Source organism: Thalassophryne amazonica, chromosome 19 (genome assembly GCF_902500255.1).
Source record: "Thalassophryne amazonica chromosome 19, fThaAma1.1, whole genome shotgun sequence".
Lineage (NCBI taxonomy): Eukaryota > Metazoa > Chordata > Actinopteri > Batrachoidiformes > Batrachoididae > Thalassophryne > Thalassophryne amazonica.
In genome coordinates this window covers 2,808,067-2,830,488 of record NC_047121.1, presented here as the reverse complement: position 1 = coordinate 2,830,488, position 22,422 = coordinate 2,808,067, and the positions used below count along the sequence as shown (strand labels likewise).

General features: G+C 46.1%; 1 protein-coding gene across 1 annotated transcript in view; it reads left to right on the top strand.

The window, feature by feature from the left end:
- atp10d (ATPase phospholipid transporting 10D) overlaps window positions 1-22,422 on the top strand; it is a 128,637-nt gene that overhangs the window by 97,525 nt on the left and 8,690 nt on the right. The window contains exons 19-21 of the mRNA XM_034195617.1: window positions 9,907-10,107; window positions 11,486-11,566; window positions 19,169-19,273. Coding sequence (XP_034051508.1) covers window positions 9,907-10,107; window positions 11,486-11,566; window positions 19,169-19,273 — 387 coding nt within the window. The remainder of the gene's footprint in view (window positions 1-9,906; window positions 10,108-11,485; window positions 11,567-19,168; window positions 19,274-22,422) is intronic.

Here is a 22,422-nt window from a genome sequence, read left to right as displayed (position 1 = left end):
CCAAAACCTCCCCAGGGGACCGTCCCATCAAACCCCGGGAAGAAAAGAAAAACTCCCAAACGCAAAAACCCAACACAGCCCCACAAACACAATACAAACGTAAATGCATAAAAGAAAAACAACAAACAACCCCCCCCAAGAATGACCTGCAGAGCCCAACCCCCCCCCCCCCAGAAGGCTTTCATCGCCAGTTCCAGGAGGAACAGCCAGAACCATAATCCCACAAAGGTCCCCAGGTGTACATGGAGCAAAACGGCGCCCCCCAGGGGACCGTACCATCAACCCCAGGAGGTACCCTCCCCACAACCCCGGAACCCCAGACCCGGTCACACTTGGCTAGTTGGCCCCAAGCCAATTCCCCCCCAGAGGACCGTCCCATCAACCCTGGAGGTGGAACCCGGAAGGAAACAGAACAAAATCAAAAATCAACCCCCGGAGGACTACCAAAAACAACCCCGGGGGGATATAAAACGACCGTAAACCCTGTTACCCTCCCCGGCACCCCGAAAGACCCCGGGTCCCTCCCAGAGCCCCTCGGCGGCTCAACTTTGGCGAACGGCTCAAAACATTAAGCCGGAGAAGGGAACAGGAAAAAACTAACCCAGCTCCAACCCCAAGGCGCAGCAGAGAACCGGAAATACGTCCGGTGCCCCAACTCGACCATACCCTAGCCTCTCGGGAGGGGTGGAACTACCGAAATGGCGAACGCCAACAGATTGGCCCACCCTTCCGACTGAGGTAAGTCTCCGCTGCACCACACCCCGGCAACACCAATGACGAACGGTACAAAGGCTCACAGAGGCTTGAGTGGAACCGGGCCCTAACCAAACCAAGAAAAACGCCTCTAACACCCCCCCCCTAGGTGCAGAGGTCTTCTGAGAATGCTCAGCGTGACCAACCTGCACCACCCCACAACCCACAAGACAAACGGTCTTGGGGCAAGTGAGGTTGGGGTTAGGGATGTAGAGAAATAAGAAAACAACAAAATAAAACGACCCAACAACCCAAACAGAAAATACCTAAAAACACATAAAAAATTAACAATTAAGTGAGCCCAGGCGGACTTCTAACCGCCTAACAATCACTCCACCAGATACGCCTCTGACTCCCCATACAATTATAACCCCTATTTAAAGAAAACAAAACATTTACTCATGCTAGATTTTTTTTTATTTTTTTTTATGTGTGTTATTTTGCCTGTCCCAGAACACTTGGAGATACGTCACCATTATTTCTCTTGACGCTTACATGTCGGGGCAATACAGTAATCTCTGCTGGTCCGAGCCACATGGGCTCGTCAACAGGAGGAGCCAGAGGTCCCGTCGGAGGAGCTTCAGTGGGGCGAAGAAGAGGCGGCCCAAATCTGTGTCGGGGAAAGCCCCGAGACGAAAAAACCCGCTCTGATGGGCGTCCTCTCTCGCGTCCACGCTCCTTCATCCGATCATCTAGACGAATCACCAACGATATTAGCTCATCTAAATCGTTTGGCTCGTCACGGACTGCTGGCTCGTCTTTTAATGACTCATTTAACCCATCTACAAACATTCCTCGTAAAGCTGCGGCGCTCCAACCTGACTGAGCAGAAACCAGAGAACATTGCATCACCGCACAAGGCTCCGGACGACAAACAATCGGTTCGGACGCCGAATCTCTGGGTGACGGAGTTATCTGCACTAGTATCGATGATGCCGCAGCTGGAGCAGCAGGAAGCGGAACGGCTTGTGCTGCAAGCTCCGTAACACGGGCGTCTGTTTGTTTAATTTGGTTTGCGAGATGCTGTAATTGCTCCCATATTTTCTCCAAGTGTTCTTGAACTTTTTCGGCAAAAGGAACCGCTTCTGCCGCTGGGTCCATTATGGAATGGCCGGGAACTACTGTTATGTGTCGACGCGGGTTGAGGAGCGGACCTGCGTCAGACAGAACCCAGCGCTACAAATAACCAGAAAGCGGTTCCAACAACAGAAACAATTTATTTTTCACCTGTGCATAATAATGTGTACAAAACTAAAAGAACGTCCTTCTGGTGGAGTGACTGTTGGCACGCTCTTAAGCGCCCAAAAGGATAGAAGCCCGGCGTTCCTGGACCCACTACCACCAGACAAACACCCCCCAGGTGGACACGACAAACTGACTCTCTTTAATGTGTGCTGACAGCAAGTGTCCTCACCCTTCCTTGCTTCACGGGCTCGATGTGTCAAACCCAAGCGCGGTCCTCAGCGTCTCACAAACGAACATCACAAGGTCGAGTTCCCGGCAGTTCTGCTTGAATTACACATGACTTAAATGCAGAACGACATCCAATTATCTGCTTCAGCTGAAAGTCTTTAAGGTTGCATGTGAGCACCAGTCACAGGTGCTACACATCAATCAATCAATCAATCAATTTTTTTTATATAGCGCCAAATCACAACAAACAGTTGCCCCAAGGCGCTTTATATTGTAAGGCAAGGCCATACAATAATTATGTAAAACCCCAACGGTCAAAACGACCCCCTGTGAGCAAGCACTTGGCTACAGTGGGAAGGAAAAACTCCCTTTTAACAGGAAGAAACCTCCAGCAGAACCAGGCTCAGGGAGGGGCAGTCTTCTGCTGGGACTGGTTGGGGCTGAGGGAGAGAACCAGGAAAAAGACATGCTGTGGAGGGGAGCAGAGATCGATCACTAATGATTAAATGCAGAGTGGTGCATACAGAGCAAAAAGAGAAAGAAACAGTGCATCATGGGAACCCCCCAGCAGTCTACGTCTATAGCAGCATAACTAAGGGATGGTTCAGGGTCACCTGATCCAGCCCTAACTATAAGCTTTAGCAAAAAGGAAAGTTTTAAGCCTAATCTTAAAAGTAGAGAGGGTGTCTGTCTCCCTGATCTGAATTGGGAGCTGGTTCCACAGGAGAGGAGCCTGAAAGCTGAAGGCTCTGCCTCCCATTCTACTCTTACAAACCCTAGGAACTACAAGTAAGCCTGCAGTCTGAGAGCGAAGCGCTCTATTGGGGTGATATGGTACTACGAGGTCCCTAAGATAAGATGGGACCTGATTATTCAAAACCTTATAAGTAAGAAGAAGAATTTTAAATTCTATTCTAGAATTAACAGGAAGCCAATGAAGAGAGGCCAATATGGGTGAGATATGCTCTCTCCTTCTAGTCCCCGTCAGTACTCTAGCTGCAGCATTTTGAATTAACTGAAGGCTTTTTAGGGAACTTTTAGGACAACCTGATAATAATGAATTACAATAGTCCAGCCTAGAGGAAATAAATGCATGAATTAGTTTTTCAGCATCACTCTGAGACAAGACCTTTCTGATTTTAGAGATATTGCGTAAATGCAAAAAAGCAGTCCTATATATTTGTTTAATATGCGCTTTGAATGACATATCCTGATCAAAAATGACTCCAAGATTTCTCACAGTATTACTAGAGGTCAGGGTAATGCCATCCAGAGTAAGGATCTGGTTAGACACCATGTTTCTAAGATTTGTGGGGCCAAGTACAATAACTTCAGTTTTATCTGAGTTTAAAAGCAGGAAATTAGAGGTCATCCATGTCTTTATGTCTGTAAGACAATCCTGCAGTTTAGCTAATTGGTGTGTGTCCTCTGGCTTCATGGATAGATAAAGCTGGGTATCATCTGCGTAACAATGAAAATTTAAGCAATACCGTCTAATAATACTGCCTAAGGGAAGCATGTATAAAGTGAATAAAATTGGTCCTAGCACAGAACCTTGTGGAACTCCATAATTAACTTTAGTCTGTGAAGAAGATTCCCTATTTACATGAACAAATTGTAATCTATTAGACAAATATGATTCAAACCACCGCAGCGCAGTGCCTTTAATACCTATGGCATGCTCTAATCTCTGTAATAAAATTTTATGGTCAACAGTATCAAAAGCAGCACTGAGGTCTAACAGAACAAGCACAGAGATGAGTCCACTGTCCGAGGCCATAAGAAGATCATTTGTAACCTTCACTAATGCTGTTTCTGTACTATGATGAATTCTAAAACCTGACTGAAACTCTTCAAATAGACCATTCCTCTGCAGATGATCAGTTAGCTGTTTTACAACTACCCTTTCAAGAATTTTTGAGAGAAAAGGAAGGTTGGAGATTGGCCTATAATTAGCTAAGATAGCTGGGTCAAGTGATGGCTTTTTAAGTAATGGTTTAATTACTGCCACCTTAAAAGCCTGTGGTACATAGCCAACTAACAAAGATAGATTGATCATATTTAAGATCGAAGCATTAAATAATGGTAGGGCTTCCTTGAGCAGCCTGGTAGGAATGGGGTCTAATAAACATGTTGATGGTTTGGATGAAGTAACTAATGAAAATAACTCAGACAGAACAATCGGAGAGAAAGAGTCTAACCAAATACCGGCATCACTGAAAGCAGCCAAAGATAACGATACGTCTTTGGGATGGTTATGAGTAATTTTTTCTCTAATAGTTAAAATTTTGTTAGCAAAGAAAGTCATGAAGTCATTACTAGTTAAAGTTAATGGAATACTCAGCTCAATAGAGCTCTGACTCTTTGTCAGCCTGGCTACAGTGCTGAAAAGAAACCTGGGGTTGTTCTTATTTTCTTCAATTAGTGATGAGTAGAAAGATATCCTAGCTTTACGGAGGGCTTTTTTATAGAGCAACAGACTCTTTTTCCAGGCTAAGTGAAGATCTTCTAAATTAGTGAGACGCCATTTCCTCTCCAACTTACGGGTTATCTGCTTTAAGCTACGAGTTTGTGAGTTATACCACGGAGTCAGACACTTCTGATTTAAAGCTCTCTTTTTCAGAGGAGCTACAGCATCCAAAGTTGTCTTCAATGAGGATGTAAAACTATTGACGAGATACTCTATCTCACTTACAGAGTTTAGGTAGCTACTCTGCACTGTGTTGGTATATGGCATTAGAGAACATAAAGAAGGAATCATATCCTTAAACCTAGTTACAGCGCTTTCTGAAAGACTTCTAGTGTAATGAAACTTATTCCCCACTGCTGGGTAGTCCATCAGAGTAAATGTAAATGTTATTAAGAAATGATCAGACAGAAGGGAGTTTTCAGGGAATACTGTTAAGTCTTCCATTTCCATACCATAAGTCAGAACAAGATCTAAGATATGATTAAAGTGGTGGGTGGACTCATTTACTTTTTGAGCAAAGCCAATAGAGTCTAGTAATAGATTAAATGCAGTGTTGAGGCTGTCATTCTCAGCATCTGTGTGGATGTTAAAATCGCCCACTATAATTATCTTATCTGAGCTAAGCACTAAGTCAGACAAAAGGTCTGAAAATTCACAGAGAAACTCACAGTAACGACCAGGAGGACGATAGATAATATCAAATAAAACTGGTTTTTGGGACTTCCAATTTGGATGGACAAGACTAAGAGACAAGCTTTCAAATGAATTAAAGTTCTGTCTGGGTTTTTGATTAATTAATAAGCTGAAATGGAAGATTGCTGCTAATCCTCCGCCCCGGCCCGTGCTACGAGCATTCTGACAGTTAGTGTGACTCGGGGGTGTTGACTCATTTAAACTAACATATTCATCCTGCTGTAACCAGGTTTCTGTTAGGCAGAATAAATCAATATGTTGATCAATTATTATATCATTTACCAACAGGGACTTAGAAGAGAGAGACCTAATGTTTAATAGACCACATTTAACTGTTTTAGTCTGTGGTGCAGTTGAAGGTGCTATATTATTTTTTCTTTTTGAATTTTTATGCTTAAATAGATTTTTACTGGTTATTGGTGGTCTGGGAGCAGGCACCGTCTCTACGGGGATGGGGTAATGAGGGGATGGCAGGGGGAGAGAAGCTGCAGAGAGGTGTGTAAGACTACAACTCTGCTTCCTGGTCCCAACCCTGGATAGTCACGGTTTGGAGGATTTAAGAAAATTGGCCAGATTTCTAGAAATGAGAGCTGCTCCATCCAAAGTGGGATGGATGCCGTCTCTCCTAACAAGACCAGGTTTTCCCCAGAAGCTTTGCCAATTATCTATGAAGCCCACCTCATTTTTTGGACACCACTCAGACAGCCAGCAATTCAAGGAGAACATGCGGCTAAACATGTCACTCCCGGTCCGATTGGGGAGGGGCCCAGAGAAAACTACAGAGTCCGACATTGTTTTTTGCAAAGTTACACACCGATTTAATGTTAATTTTAGTGACCTCCGATTGGCGTAACCGGGTGTCATTACTGCCGACGTGAATTACAATCTTACCAAATTTACGCTTAGCCTTAGCCAGCAGTTTCAAATTTCCTTCAATGTCACCTGCTCTGGCCCCCGGAAGACAATTGACTATGGTTGCTGGTGTCGCTAACTTCACATTTCTCAAAACAGAGTCGCCAATAACCAGAGTTTGATCCTCGGCGGGTGTGTCGTCGAGTGGGGAAAAAACGGTTAGAGATGTGAACGGGTTGGCGGTGTACACGGGGCTTCTGTTTAGGGCTACGCTTCCTCCTCACAGTCACCCAGTCGGCCTGCTCGGGATCTGCCAGGGGGTAACTAACGGCGGCTAAGCTACCTTGGTCCGCACCGACTACAGGGGCCTGGCTAGCTGTAGAATTTTCCACGGTGCGGAGCCGAGTCTCCAATTCGCCCAGCCTGGCCTCCAAAGCTACGAATAAGCTACACTTATTACAAGTACCGTTACTGCTAAAGGAGGCTGAGGAATAACTAAACATTTCACACCCAGAGCAGAAAAGTGCGGGAGAGACAGGAGAAGCCGCCATGCTAAATCGGCTAAGAGCTAGTAGCTACGCTAAGCTAGCGGATTCCATCAGTACATGATGTTGATGAGGGTGAGGACTCTTCAGCCAGCACCTTCTCCACAGACAAATCAGTTCTCATGCCACCTGAAGAGCAAAGAAAAGAAAAGAACACCAAAACATCCAGCCACACCCCCCAACACACAACAATTGATCTTGTTTTAAGGATTTTCTTATTTTAAGTGTTTTCATGTTGTTCATAGACGTGTGTTGGTTGGTTGGTTGAATGCAAGAAACAAATCTGAGAAAACAGACATAGAAGTGAGAATCTGCTGTGGAAGTGATGGGCTGTGGATGGTTAAATAGTGTGTAAAACAATCAACGAGGGTTAGGGTCTCAGTTAAGTTGTGCCTGAAGAGGTGGCGGGCCGGTGCACAAGCACGGCCAAACATTATGTCTGCCAGACCGCCCATTTCAGTAAAATGTCTGATTTAATCACAAATACAAAAAAAAAAATCACAAATAACTCACCCATTTGTGGCAGTTTTTGTCCTTTTCTTGTTCATTAAAAGTATTCCTTGTCAGCTGATGTCTGGCGATTCTGTTAAATACATCCTCAAAACTTTGAGCAGACATCAGATAGAGAACGTTCCTCATGGTTCTTTCCTGTCCCGTGTCGTAGCTTGCTAGTGGATGTCCAGTCAATGTTAAGTTTTCTCAAATCAGCAGAATTCTGCCTTAGCCTTCACAAAGCTAGCCATGGTCCCAGAGCACTTCCTGTTTTCCTGCATGAGTCTTTCAAAATAAGAGCACATTTCAACATAAACTTTAATTCCTCTTCCATTGCCCACTGATGATGGCGTTATGCTGCGTTCACACCAGGCGCGACGTGAGCGACAGCAGCGACAGGTTGCCATGTAATTCCTATGGAACGACGCGTTTTGGCGCCAAGTCACGCAGCGCGACACGATGGACGCGAATGAAGCGACGCGAGTAAAGCAATTTTGAGTGATTGGTGTGTTTGTGGCGCGTCGCGTTGGCCTCCTCCCAAAGTTGAAAAATCTGAACTTTTTTGTCTTGTCTCGCCGCAATGACCAATCGGGGACTGAATATGTAATGACGTGGAGATGTCTGGAGTTTGACTGAAGATGTGAACATGTCCTATATCTGGTAGCAGCCTGTGAGAAGGACTTATGTCTCTTTTGTCCTTTTTGTCCTTTTCACAATTATGACAGAGTTTTTGGAGCGAGCAGCAGCCCCACAGCAGGGGAAGCGGAGTTTCTTTTTCTTTTTATTTTACGTGCGTATGAGCGAATTGTCCATGGAGATTATTTTATTTAGATTATTTTACTTATTAACTACACAGATGTATAATAAAACAAATGGTGACTGGTTTCTAAACGTAATTATGACAGAGTTTTTGGGGGAAGAGCGAGGAGCAGCCCCGCAGCAAGCAGCGGAGTTTCTTTCTTGTTTTTTTTATTGTTTACATGTGCGCACGTGAACGGGACAGGAGGTCCTCAAACTGGGTCCCGCAGAGGCGGAAGGACAGCTGAAAGCGGCCGTCATCCAGACGCTGCTCCTGCAGCAAATAATGATACTCCCTGAATTAGGAATGTCTCATGACATTTGTCAGCTTTCCACAACAACTCGCTCTGTGTGATCAAGGTCCGTCATGTTAACTTGACTGACAACCGGAGCCGACGAGCGGAATGGAAGCTCCTCCTATTTGATGACGCACCAGGGCGAATTTTCGCAGCAAAGGCAGAGCGACACACCGGGCAAAGGAGGCGCGTCCGTCGCCATGTGACCCCCACAAATTTGTAGCGTCTGATCACGCCCGTTGTGAATGTGGCATTACAGATAAGATGCGGAAGAGACGAGAAATAGTGAAAACTCAGAATTTTTGCCTTTTGCAATGTGGTGGGGTCACAAAATTATTTCATTTTGGGTGGGCGTTTAATGAACGTTAATAAATTTTTATTTAATTTACGATGGACATTTAATTAATGTCCTTCAAAAAAGGGGATGGGCTGATGCTTGGCCCTCGGCATTCCGACGTATGAATACGGTAATTATTTTCTGAAATGCCACACATACATGTTTACCTGTTTAAAACCAGGCAACACTATGGATTTAAATGATCCATCTCTTACTGTCCATTTGTCCTCCTTTTTAAGGACAAAACAACATCCAGTTTGTCCTTGTCACTGCAGTAAGCAGAAAAATAGAAAAGATTTAACTTTTAACAGCAAGTGCCATGGCAGTGTGCGGCTGCCACGGTCACAGCCAGGGGCCGTGGAACTTTTCTGTTAACCTCTCATTGAAACTAAAGGAACACCCAGTTTACTCTCTGTCACTGACTATAGACATGTGAATACAGTTTTATCCCGGCGTTATCTGTTGTTTTGTTTGCATCCAGACGTGCTGCACACCCACATTCAGTGGTTGTCTGTTCATTTCATCCCAACCCAAAATCCGCCAGAACCATAGAAACCTATGGATTAGGTGGTTTTTGCCAACACATATTATTTATTTATAGTGCGTCGGTGTCTTGGCTGCAAACTGTCACTGACACTGCTGACGTGACCACAGGTAAGACGCAGAAGAGTTAACATAAACATTGTGAAAACTCATTTTTTGCTTTTTATGATGTGTTGGGGTCACACATTTATTTTAGGGTGGGTGTTTATCCAGCTTTCATTAATACAGCAGATGTACATATACGAGTACATAGTATAGTTTTTTAAATCTAAAACACTTTGGGCCTCTGCAGATGGACAACTGTTGTGCTTCGGGTTCTCCTCCTTCACTGTGCTGATATTTTACTAAGCAGCAGTATTGTGGAGTATTGTATTGTATAGCTGGGTGACGTTCTTGGCCGTCGTAGTCGCTGTGATGTTCTTGTTCAGGTCCGAGGTTCACCACCTGCCAGGTACTGGCTGTAATCTGATGTCATTCCGGGATTCCTCAGCATCAGTTCTGTGACCCCGTAGCAGCGAGTACACTTAAGATGTTCATCTCCAGCTGTCTCCTGCTTCTCTTTTATGTCTCTTTGCCTGGTGGTCAGAGCAGTGAGACTTTGTCTTTTGGACATCTTGCTGTACTTCTTCTTCAGCCAGGACCTGCATTTCCCACCGTCAGGAACGCGTTCAGGAACACAGACTCAGTTTGTTCTTTCTGTTTCATATTTGACAGATGTATGTCAACCTGCTGTTCTGGTATCAGTTCTTCTCTGGCTTCTCTGGGAGCATCATGACCAACTCATGGTTGCTGATTTTATTCAACCTGCTCTTCACCTCTGTTCCTCCTCTCGTCTACGGGATGCTGGACCAAGATGTGGCTGCCAACACACTCATGGAGCTGCCTGAGTTCTATCAGGCTGGGCAAACCTTGAAGGTAAGCATATTTTTTAATTTGCAAAATGTACTTTTTCAGTACTCGTGTAGTATTAGTAGTTATTAGACTGGCTGAATTCTGGCTCACTGATAACGTGGACTTAGGATCTCAAATCAGCCATATCCGACCATTGCAAAAGGAAAAATCACATCATGGACTCGACCAATGCCAGGGTCATACGTGCTGAAAGCAACAAATACCACCGCTGGATCAGAGAGGCCATCGAGATCCTCAAGCGAGGTCCAAGAAGCATGAATCGGGATGAGGGGACCTACACCCTATCACATACATGGGATGCCGTCCTGGAGAAGACATCAGGCAGTTGGGGGCGTAAGTTCCCCTGCTGTCTGGCCAAATCAAGAAGTAGCAGCCTATAAGACACGTCACCTCCCAATCTTGTGATGCTTCTGAGGAAGGCTACAGGAAGTAGCCGAAACATGTAAAGCAGGTAAAACAATTTTTCCTGTCTGACTAAAAGAACTGTTGAAATAGTGGACTTAGGATGTTCGTAGTTGTGACATCGAGATTCTGTTGAATCAGTTTGGTCATTCCTCTGTGATAATTTGCTCCGCCTTTGATGAAGATGCAACAGTGGCCTCTAGTGATCACCAGGCTTCAACAAGGCTTCACAAGTAACTTGTCTGCCTTTATGAAATTTTACATGATAAAAGAGGCCCACGTGTAATCAGACCTTCACTGAACCTTCTCTGGATCTGTCAGAAGTCAGAATTTCAGAGTTAAATGCAGCAGCTTTTATGGGGTCACTGACATCAATATTGCAGAACCACTGACTGAGGAGGATGACTGATGCTGTGAGGGAACATCAGCTACCATATTTTGCCCATGGAGTTTGTTTACCTTGGACATTTGGAGATGGACTGGTTGTATGTCTGGGTGGTTGCCATCCAGGACCCAATGCTGTTCCCTGATGTGATGGATGTGGTGATGTGGGGCACCAGCCTCTGCTCCCAGACAGCGACTGACTGACTCCTTTAATCCTCAGGTTGCTCTGCTAATAACTTATGTGCCCCAAAATGTTCCATCATTAACCCTGAATCATCCAGTTGTGGAATTTTCTGGAATCTTCCATGCTGGATGAAGCTCATCCTGGAGTATGTGAAGTTTTATGTTCACATATTTATTGTTGTTATTGTTTGAAAGGTGTGTAGTAGCTTCTGGATGAGTCATCGCTCCCGAGTGGACTAATGAAGGACTGACCAAGGTCTGGGTGGGGCCGAGGCTTCTGAGCTGATACCTCTGAAGCAATATGAATGAGAAGTGTTTTTAAGGTGTGATGGTCATGAGCTCGCTGTATCCAGGACCATGTCCTGTATGTCGAATAGCGCAAATGCATTGTGGGTATTGTGTTTGTGTGCAGGTGTATGTTCCTGTCATGTTCTGGCTGACGGTCCTTGATGCTTTCTACCAAAGTCTCATTTGCTTCTTCGTGCCTTACTTTGTAAGTACAAGACGAGGACCAAACAGTTTCTTACACCTGTTGATTTTTAGCTCTGTTTGAGTTGTCAGTTGTCTCAGTTTACATCTTGAATATGAGCTCATAGTTCAGATGGGCAGCAGCAACGTTAGACGTACAGGTTTTGTCTTGAGCTCCAAAGTACTTTGACAGCTGTTTCCTGTGCTGCTGTGTGATGTTGCCTTGATATTTGTTATATGATGGAGCGGCAAGTGATTTAATAATGGTTTAATGCTTTTTCTGGTGTCAAACACAGAACACACTAAGCATTAAAAAACCCTCTCAGCTATGAAAGCAGTGAAGTGACTTCAGAAGGCAGCTGGTCTTCAGTGTGCAGAGCTCTGGTGGGGAGATACTGCCCTCTGCAGGCCGCTGCAGCGGTAGTGATCCGCAGGACTGCACTGTGTACTGCCTTAAAAACAATGATTACCACATACCCAATTAAGATGTATACACATCATCAGAGCGGCCGCTCCCACCACGTATAAGACGCACTGTGTGCAGGGCACCGGAGTGATCATCAACATAATTCAGGCTGCATGAATAATCATAATAAGATAAGATTAGCTTTAATGATCTCACAGAGGAGAAATTCACATGTTACATAAGCTCTTAAAAAACACACCAGATGGGTGCAAATAGAGGAAAATGTTCATCGAAGAGCATGTGCAAGGATAAGCAATAATAATAATATTTGTAACAGTACAAGACATAAGAAAATGAGGTAGAAACAGAATATATATATATATATATATATATATATATATACACATACACATATGCATGTGTGTGTGTGTATATATGTACACACATTGTATCACTTCCTGTTCCGGAGCACAGCAGTGTTTTTCTGTATCTGTTAGCTGTTTAATCTGTGCAGTTAGATTGATCTAGTTAACTAGATAACGATTTGTTTCACAGTATAATCTTCACGTGCCTTAACTAAAGCACTCCCTCTGCTGAATCACCTCTAAATTATTTACACATTATTCACTTTGCGTGTTTTAAGAATCCGCTACCTTAGCGCAACTACTAGCTCTTAGCCGGTTTAGCATTGCGGCTTCTCCTGTCTCTCCCGCACTTTTCTGCTCTGCGTGTGAAATGTTTAGTTATTCCTCAGCCTCCTTTAGCAGTAATGGTACTTGTAATAAGTGTAGCTTATTCGTAGCTTTGGAGGCCAGGCTGGGCGAATTGGAGACTCGGCTCCGCACCTTGGAAAATTCTACAGTTAGCCAGGCCCCTGTAGTCGGTGCGGACCAAGGTAACTTAGCCGCCGTTAGTTCCCTCCCAGCAGATCCCGAGCAGCCGGGAAAGCAGGCCGACTGGGTGACTGTGAGGAGGAAGCGTAGCCCTAAACAGAAGCCCCGTGTACACCGCCAACCCGTTCACATTTCTAACCGTTTTTCCCCACTCGGCAACACACCCGCTGAGGATCAAACTCTGGTTATTGGCGACTCTGTTTTGAGAAATGTGAAGTTAGCGACACCAGCAACCATAGTCAATTGTCTTCCGGGGGCCAGAGCAGGCGACATTGAAGGAAATTTGAAACTGCTGGCTAAGGCTAAGCGTAAATTTGGTAAGATTGTAATTCACGTCGGCAGTAATGACACCCGGTTACGCCAATCGGAGGTCACTAAAATTAACATTGAATCGGTGTGTAACTTTGCAAAAACAATGTCGGACTCTGTAGTTTTCTCTGGGCCCCTCCCCAATCGGACCGGGAGTGACATGTTTAGCCGCATGTTCTCCTTGAATTGCTGGCTGTCTGAGTGGTGTCCAAAAAATGAGGTGAGCTTCATAGATAATTGGCAAAGCTTCTGGGGAAAACCTGGTCTTGTTAGGAGAGACGGCATCCATCCCACTTTGGATGGAGCAGCTCTCATTTCTAGAAATCTGGCCAATTTTCTTAAATCCTCCAAACCGTGACTATCCAGGGTTGGGACCAGGAAACAGAGTTGTAGTCTTACACACCTCTCTGCAGCTTCTCTCCCCCTGCCATCCCCTCATTACCCCATCCCCGTAGAGACGGTGCCTGCTCCCAGACCACCAACAACCAGTAAAAATCTATTTAAGCATAAAAATTCAAAAAGAAAAAATAATATAGCACCTTCAACTGCACCACAGACTAAAACAGTTAAATATGGTCTATTAAACATTAGATCTCTCTCTTCTAAGTCCCTGTTAGTAAATGATATAATAATGGATCAACATATTGATTTATTCTGCCTTACAGAAACCTGGTTACAGCAGGATGAATATGTTAGTTTAAATGAGTCAACACCCCCGAGTCACACTAACTGCCAGAACGCTCGTAGCACGGGCCGAGGTGGAGGATTAGAGGATTTGTTATCTATCATCCCCCTGGTCGTTACTGTGAGTTTCTCTGTGAATTTTCAGACCTTTTGTCTGACTTAGTGCTTAGCTCAGATAAGATAATTATAGTGGGCGATTTTAACATCCACACAGATGCTGAGAATGACAGCCTCAACACTGCATTTAATCTATTGTTAGACTCGATTGGCTTTGCTCAAAATGTAAATGAGTCCACCCACCACTTTAATCATACCTTAGATCTTGTTCTGACTTATGGTATGGAAATTGAAGACTTAACAGTATTCCCTGAAAACCCCCTTCTGTCTGATCATTTCTTAATAACATTTACATTTACTCTGATGGACTACCCAGTAGTGGGGAATAAGTTTCATTACAGTAGAAGTCTTTCAGAAAGCGCTGTAACTAGGTTTAGGATATGAGTCCTTCTTTATGTTCTCCAATGCCATATACCAACACAGGGCAGAGTAGCTACCTAAACTCTGTGAGTGAGATAGATTATCTCGTCAATAGTTTTATATCCTCATTGAGGACAACTTTGGATGCTGTAGCTCCTCTGAAAAAGAGATCTTTAAATCAGAAGTGCCTGACTCCGTGGTATAACTCACAAACTCGCAGCTTAAAGCAGATAACCCATAAGTTGGAGAGGAAATGGCGTCTCACTAATTTAGAAGATCTTTACTTAGCCTGGAAAAAGAGTCTGCTGCTGTATAAAAAAAGCCCTCCGTAAAGCTAGGACATCTTACTACTCATCACTAATTGAAGAAAATAAGAACAACCCCAGGTTTCTTTTCAGCACTGTAGCCAGGCTGACAAAGAGTCAGAGCTCTGTTGAGCCGAGTATTCCTTTAACTTTAACTAGTAATGACTTCATGACTTTCTTTGCTAATAAAATTTTAACTATTAGAGAAAAAATTACTCATAACCATTCCAAAGACATATCGTTCTCTTTGGCTGCTTTCAGTGATGCCGGTATGTGGTTAGACTCTTTCTCCAAACTTACTTCCTCCAAACCATCAACATGTCTGTTAGACCCCATTCCTACCAGGGTGCTCAAGGAAGCCCTACCATTAATTAATGCTTCAATCTTAAATATGATCAATCTGTCTTTATTAGTTGGCTATGTACCACAGGCTTTTAAGGTGGCAGTAATTAAACCATTACTTAAAAAGCCATCACTTGACCCATATATATATATATATATATATATATATATATATGTATATATATATATATATATATATATATATATGTATATATACACAACGGTATGTACGTACATATATAAGTACATATGCATATATATAAACATGATTGGGATTGAATCTTCTTTACAATATGTGAAATGGAGTTGAGATGTGATAAGGTGACATTAGTGCTGGGATTTGTAAACGAGTTGTTATTGCACATGATTTGTGGACATATTAATATTGCACGTGGTGGACAAGTGGTTAATGCGCTTGGTTTCAGTGCAGAAGGTTCCGGGTTCAAATCCCACCCCTGCCACATTTCTCCATGTAATGTGGAATTGTGTCAGGAAGGGCATCCGGCGTAAAACCTGTGCCAATTCAACATGCAGATCCACCTTGGATTTGCTGTGGCGACCCCGAGTGCAAACAAGGGAGCAGTCGAAGGGACTTACTTTATTAATATTGCACGTGATTTGTGGACATATTATTGCATGTGGTTATTTCACAGTGTTATTGTACAGTCTGACAGCAGCAGGGAGGAACGACCTGCGGTATCGTTCCTTCTTGCACTGAGGGTGCCTCAGTCTGTCACTGAACGAGCTGCTTAGCTCCACTACAGTCCGGTGCAGAGGGTGAGAGGAGTTGTCCATGATGGATTTGAACTTGGTTAACACCCTCCTCTAAGCCACCTCCTCCAGAGCGTCCAGAGGACAGCCCAGGACAGAGCTGGACTTCCTGACCAGCTTGTTCAGTCTCTTTCTCTCCCGCTCTGTGCTGCCCGGGGCCCAACAGACGACAGCATAGAGGAGAGCTGAGGCTACAACAGAGTCATAGAAGGTCTTAAGCAGAGGCCTGCTCACTCCAAAGGATCTCAGTCTCCTCAGGAGATGGAGGCGACTCTGGCCTTTTTTGTACAGGGTGTCAGTGTTGTGAGTCCAGTCCAGATTGTTGTTGAGGTGAAGACCCAGGTATTTGAAACTGTCCACAGTCTTTATGTCCTCCCCCTGGATGTTCACCGGTGGGTGAGGTGGTGGTTTCCTCCTGAAGTCGAACACCATCTCCTTTGTCTTACTGGTGTTGAGACACAAGTGGTTGCGCTCACACCAGTCCACAGTACTAGACACGCGACCCACAATGGCGGAGTCATCAGAGAACTTCCGGAGGTGGCAGCTGTCTGTGTTGTAGGTGAAGTCCGAGGTGTAGAGGGTGAAGAGGAAAGGCGAGAGGACGGTGCCCTGGGGGGCCCCGGTGCTGCACCTTACCATCTCAGACTGACAGTCGTGCAGCCGCACATACTGCGGGCGGTCAGTGAGGTAGTCGATGGTCCAGGCGGCGAGGTGTCCATCCACACCTGCGTCCTCCAGCTTCCCCCGCAGCAGCGCCGGTCTGATGGTGTTGAAAGCGCTGGAGAAATCAAAGAACATGACTCTCACAGCGCTCCCGCCGGTCTCCAGGTGGGTGAGCACTCGCTGCAGTACCCTGATGTTGGGCCTGTAGGCAAACTGCAGTGGGTCCAGGATGTGGCTCACCACGGTGTGGAGGTGAGACAGGACGAGTGGGAGGTCAGGGCAACTGGTCTGTAGTGGGCTGGTTCCTTGGCGTTGCGGTGTTCTGGGAACCAGGACCACACAGGGGGTCTTCCACAGGGTGGGGACCACTCCCAGGCTGAGGCTGATGTTGAAGATGTGGCTGAGGACCTCACAGAGCTCATCTGCACAGGTCCTCAGCAGCCTCGGGGAGATCCCATCAAGTCCTGCTGCTTTCCTCTGCTTCAGCCGCAGGAGCTTACCTCTCACCTCGGTTGGAGTTACAGTGATGGGGGGAGGGAGGGGGCTAGCTGAGGTGGGCTGGTGCTGAATACAGTCCGGGGGGAGGAGGGACAAGGTCCGGGGTGCATTGGACCACTAGACCATCACCTCCCCATAAAGTAATAAGGAGGTGATGGTCTAGTGGTTAAGGTGTTGGGCTTGAGTTCAGAAGATCCTCGGTTCAAATCCCCGCCTGACAGTAAAATCACTAAGGGGCCTTGGGCAAGGCCTTTAATCCCCTATTGCTCCCGGTGTGTAGTGAGCGCCTTGTATGGCAGCACCCTGACATCGGGGTGAATGTGAGGCATAATTGTAAAGCGCTTTGAGTGTCTGAAGCAGATGGAAAAGCGCTATATAAATGCAGTCCATTTAGTCCATTTAAAGTAGCTGTTTAGCTCCTCTGCAAACTGAGAATCTCTGTCTGCAGTCCTGCTGGCACCCTGCCCAAATCCGGAGGCGATCTTGAGGCATCTCCACATGTCCCTGATGTTGTTCTGGGACAGCTGCTCCTCCACCTTCCTTCCATACACCTTCTTGGCTGCACGGATCTTCCACTGGAATTCCTGTTGGACTCTACACTGCTCCGCCCTGTCTCCCGAGTTGAAAGCCCTCTTCTTCTGGTTCACCAGGACCTTCAGCTCGGGGGTCACCCAGGGGTGGTTGTTGGGAAAGCACCGTACCCTCCGGGTGGGCACAGTGCTCTCCACACAGAAGTTCATGTAGTCAGTGACACTCTGGGTCAGGCCGTTGATGTCTTCACCATAAGAGTTTTGAAACATGCTCCAGTCTGTGGTTCTGAAACAGTCCCTCAGCCTCTCAGTGGCCTCTTCAGTCCAGAGTTTCATGACCTTTTCTGTACTGGCTCTCTTCTCACCCTGGGTGTGTATTGGGGGAACAGATAGACGAGATTGTGATCCGAGCGTCTGAGCGGGGGGAGGGGGTGGAGGTGTAAGTGTCCTCCACATTAGCGTAAAAAAGGTCCAGTATTCTATTGTCCCTGGTTTTACACATGACATACTGGGTGAACGTGGGGAGGGTGGCAGAGAAGGAGGTGTGGTTAAAATCCCCGGTGATGAGGAGGGTGCGGGGGTGTTGTGTCTGCAGCCGTGTGACTGTACTGTGGATCCACTCACAGGCAGCGGCGGCGTCTGCAGAGAGAGGAATATACGCGCAGAGCGTGATCACACTTCCAAACTCCCATGGGAGATAGTACGGCCTCATGCTCACCGTGAGTAGCTCCACGTCCGAGGAGCAGATCTGGTCTTTGACGTGAACATGAGCTGCGCTGCACCATCTCTCACTCACATAAACGGCGAGCCCCCCTCCTCTTTTTCTTCCGCTCTCCGCCAGTGTCCTGTCCGCGCGGATGAGTGTAAAGCCGTCCATGTTAATGACCGAGTCTGGTACATGTTCATCCAACCACGTCTCCTGAAGCACATGAGACTGCAGCCCTTATACAGCCTCTGGAAATGGGTTAGGGCTGCTACTTCCTACATTCCCCATGACCACAGACGGAATAAGTCCTTCTCCGCTTCGTCCGTCCGCCCTTGCAGCCTCTCCGTCTCTTCCGTATGTCCGCAGGTATGTCCAGGTGCCCAGCATAGCAGGGACTCGGCCCACTGTACATAGAGTCTCTTAGTCCAAGCAGCTGATCCCGACTATAAACAATGGGACGTCTGGAGCTGGAAACAAAGGGGTTTCCCCGCGCTGCCTCAAATAGTGCTGAAAGCAGCATAAAACTAATCACAAGAGTAACAAAAGTGGGTTTCCCATATGCACACTTGCACAGGGTACCACCCACTGCAAATAAAAACAATAAAGCACTATTAAAAAGTATTAAAAATAGCGAAAGTAGGAGAAGAGGGGGGAGAGTTGAAATAACAGGCAGCTGCATCGGCAGCGCCATCTTGAAAAAAATATTAATAATAATTAAAATAATAATAAATAATAATCATATGATGAGTGTGACGTCAGCCGCCATGCGTAGTCTGGAAAAGTGGTAATTTCAATAAATCAGCAAATCATCTTAAGTCACCACACGGTTGTGGTCTGCGTGCACTTTGCCACCATCAGACACTGTGCTTCTGCACACTTATTGGAAGACCTAAGTGCAGATGGACACAGTCTTTGCTTGACGCGAATGACCGCGGCATTTCCTGTTTCTGGTTTTTGCAATTGACGCATGCGCACACGTATATCAGCACCTGATTCTTCTTCTGCGTCTGATTTTTTTTTTTTTTGTTCCTTTCTCATCTCAGGCGTATGCCGGTTCTGATGTGGACCAGCTGTCGTTTGGTTCTCCAATTAATGCCTCAGCTCTCTTCATCATCTTGCTGCACCAAGTCATCGAGAGTCACACTCTGGTCAGAGGACATTCCTAATTTCAGCGTAATAATGTTCTGACACACTTTTCCCCCTTAAAAAATGTTTTTAATGTGGATTGTCCAGGATGTCACATTTATCTGCATATAACAGGTAGTCCTCCAACCAAAATGATTGATTTTGGAATGATTTTTGTGGTGCTGGTGGTGAAAGTGGCACTACGGCCACCTGAGAACCTTTTGTACTGCTCAACGTTGAAGGACAAGTTGTATTTTGAGGAATAGTGGGCACTAATCCTGAAGTCACAGTCCAGCCAGGAATAGTGAGCACTAATCCTGAAGTCACAGTCCGGTCAGGTATAGTGGGCACTAATCCTGAAGTCACAGTCCGGGCAGGAATGGTGGCCACTAATCCTGAAGTCACAGTCTGGGCAGGAATGGTGGCCACTAATCCTGAAGTCACAGTCTGGGCAGGAATGGTGGCCACTAATCCTGAAGTCACAGTCCGGTCAGGAATAGTGAGCACTAATCCTGAAGTCACAGTCCGGTCAAGAATAGTGGGCACTAATCCTGAAGTCACAGTTGAGTCAGGAATAGTGGGCACTAATCCTGAAGTATTAGTCCAGCCAGTAATAGTGGGCACTAATCCTGAAGTATTAGTCCAGCCCGGAATAGTGGGGGGCTAATCGTGAAGTATTAGTCCAGCCAGGAATAGTGGGGGACTAATCCTGAAGTCTCAGTCCAGTCAGGAATAGTGGGGGACTAATCCTGAAGTATAAGTCCAGCCAGGAATAGTGGGGGACAATCCTGAAGTATTAGTGCAGTCAGGAATAGTGGGGGACTAATCCTGAAGTCACAGTCCAGCCACCAATAGTGGGCACTAATACTGAAGTCACAGTCCAACCAGCATAGTGGGCACTAATCCTGAAGTTTTAGTCCAGCCAGGAATAGTGGGGGTCCAATCCTGAAGTCACAGTCCAGCCAGGAATAGTGGGGGACTAATCCTGAAGTCTCAGTCCAGTCAGGAATAGTGGGGGACTAATCCTGAAGTCTCAGTCCAGTCAAGAATAGTGGGGGACTAATCCTGAAGTATTAGTCCAGCCAGGAAGAGAGGGGGACTAATCCTGAAGTCACAGTCCAGCCAGCAATAGTGGGCACTAATACTAAAGTCACAGTCCAACCAGGAATAGTGGGCACTAATCCTGAAGTATTAATCCAGCCAGGAATAGTGGGGGCTAATCCTGAAGTCTCAGTCCAGTCAGGAATAGTGGGGGACCAATCCTGAAGTCGCAGTCCAGCCAGGAATAGTGGGGGACTAATCCTGAAGTATTAGTCCTGCAAGGAATAGTGGGGGACAATCCTGAAGTATTAGTCCAGTCAGGAATAGTGGGGGGCTAATCCTGAAGTATTAGTCCAGCCAGGAATAGTGGGCTCTAATCCTGAAGTATTAGTCCAGCCAGGAATAGTGGGCACTAATCCTGACATATTAGTCCAGGCAGGAATAGTGGGGGCTAATCCTGAAGTCACAATCCAGCCAGGAATAGTGGGGGACTAATCCTGAAGTCTCAGTCCTGTCGGGAATAGTGGGGGTCTAATCCTGAAGTGTTAGTCCAGCCAGGAATAGTGGGGGACAATCCTAAAGTATTAGTGCAGTCAGGAATAGTGGGGGACTAATCCTGAAGTCACAGTCCAGCCAGCAATAGTGGGCACTAATACTGAAGTCACACTCCAGGCAGCAATAGTGGGCACTAATCCTGAAGTTTTAGTCCAGCCAGGAATAGTGGGGGACCAATCCTGAGGTCACAGTACAGCCAGGAATAGTGGGGGACTAATCCTGAAGTCTCATTCCAGTCAGGAATAGTGGGGGACTAATCCTGAATTCACAGTCCAGCCAGCAATAGTGGGCACTTTTACTAAAGTCACAGTCCGGCCAGGAATAGTGGGCATTAATCCTGAAGTATTAGTCCAGCCAGGAATAGTGGGCACTAATCCTGACTTCACAGTCCAGCCAGCAATAGTGGGCACTAATCCTGAAGTATTAGTCCAGCCAGGAATAGTGGGGGACTAATCCTGAAGTCACAGTCCAGCCAGGAATAGTGGGGGACTAATCCTGAAGTCTCAGTCCAGTCAGGAATAGTGGGGGACTAATCCTGAAGTCTCAGTCCAGTCAGAATAGTGGGGGACTAATCCTGAAGTCTCAGTCCAGCCAGCAATAGTGGGCACTAATACTAACGTCACAGTCCAGCCAGGAATAGTGGGCACTAATCCTGAAGTATTAGTCCAGCCCGGAATAGTGGGGGACTAATCCTGAAGTCTCAGTCCAGCCAGGAATAGTGGGGGACTAATCCTGAAGTCTCAGTCCAGTCAGGAATAGTGGGGGACTAATCCTGAAGTCTCAGTCCAGCCAGGAATAGTGGGGGACTAATCCTGAAGTCTCAGTCCAGTCAGGAATAGTGGGGGACTAATCCTGAAGTCTCAGTCCAGTCAGGAATAGTGGGGGACTAATCCTGAAGTCTCAGTCCAGCCAGCAATAGTGGGCACTAATACTAAAGTCACAGTCCAGCCAGGAATAGTGGGCACTAACCCTGAAGTATTAGTCCAGCCCGGAATAGTGGGGAGCTAATCCTGAAGTATTATTCCAGCCCGGAATAATGGGGGGGACTAATCCTGAAGTCTCAGTCCAGTCAGGAATAATGGGGGACTAATCCTGAAGTCACAGTACAGCCAGGAATAGTGGGGGACTAATCCTGAAGTCTCAGTCCAGTCAGGAATAGTGGGGAACTAATCCTGAAGTATTAGTCCAGCCAGGAATAGTGGGGGACTAATCCTGAAGTCACAGTCCAGCCAGCAATAGTGCGCACTAATACTAAAGTCACAGTCCTGCCAGGAATAGTGGGCACTAATCCTGAAGTATTAGTCCAGCCCGGAATAGTGGGGGGCTAATCCTGAAGTCTCAGTCCAGCCAGGAATAGGGTGGGACTAATCCGGAAGTCTCAGTCCAGTCACGAATAGTGGGGGACTAATCCTGAAGTCTCAGTCCAGCCAGCAATAGTGGGCACTAATACTAAAGTCACAGTCCAGCCAAGAATAGTGGGCACTAATCCTGAAGTATTAGTCCAGCCCGGAATAATGGGGGGCTAATCCTGAAGTCTCAGTCCAGTCAGGAATAGTGGGGGACTAATCCTGAAGTC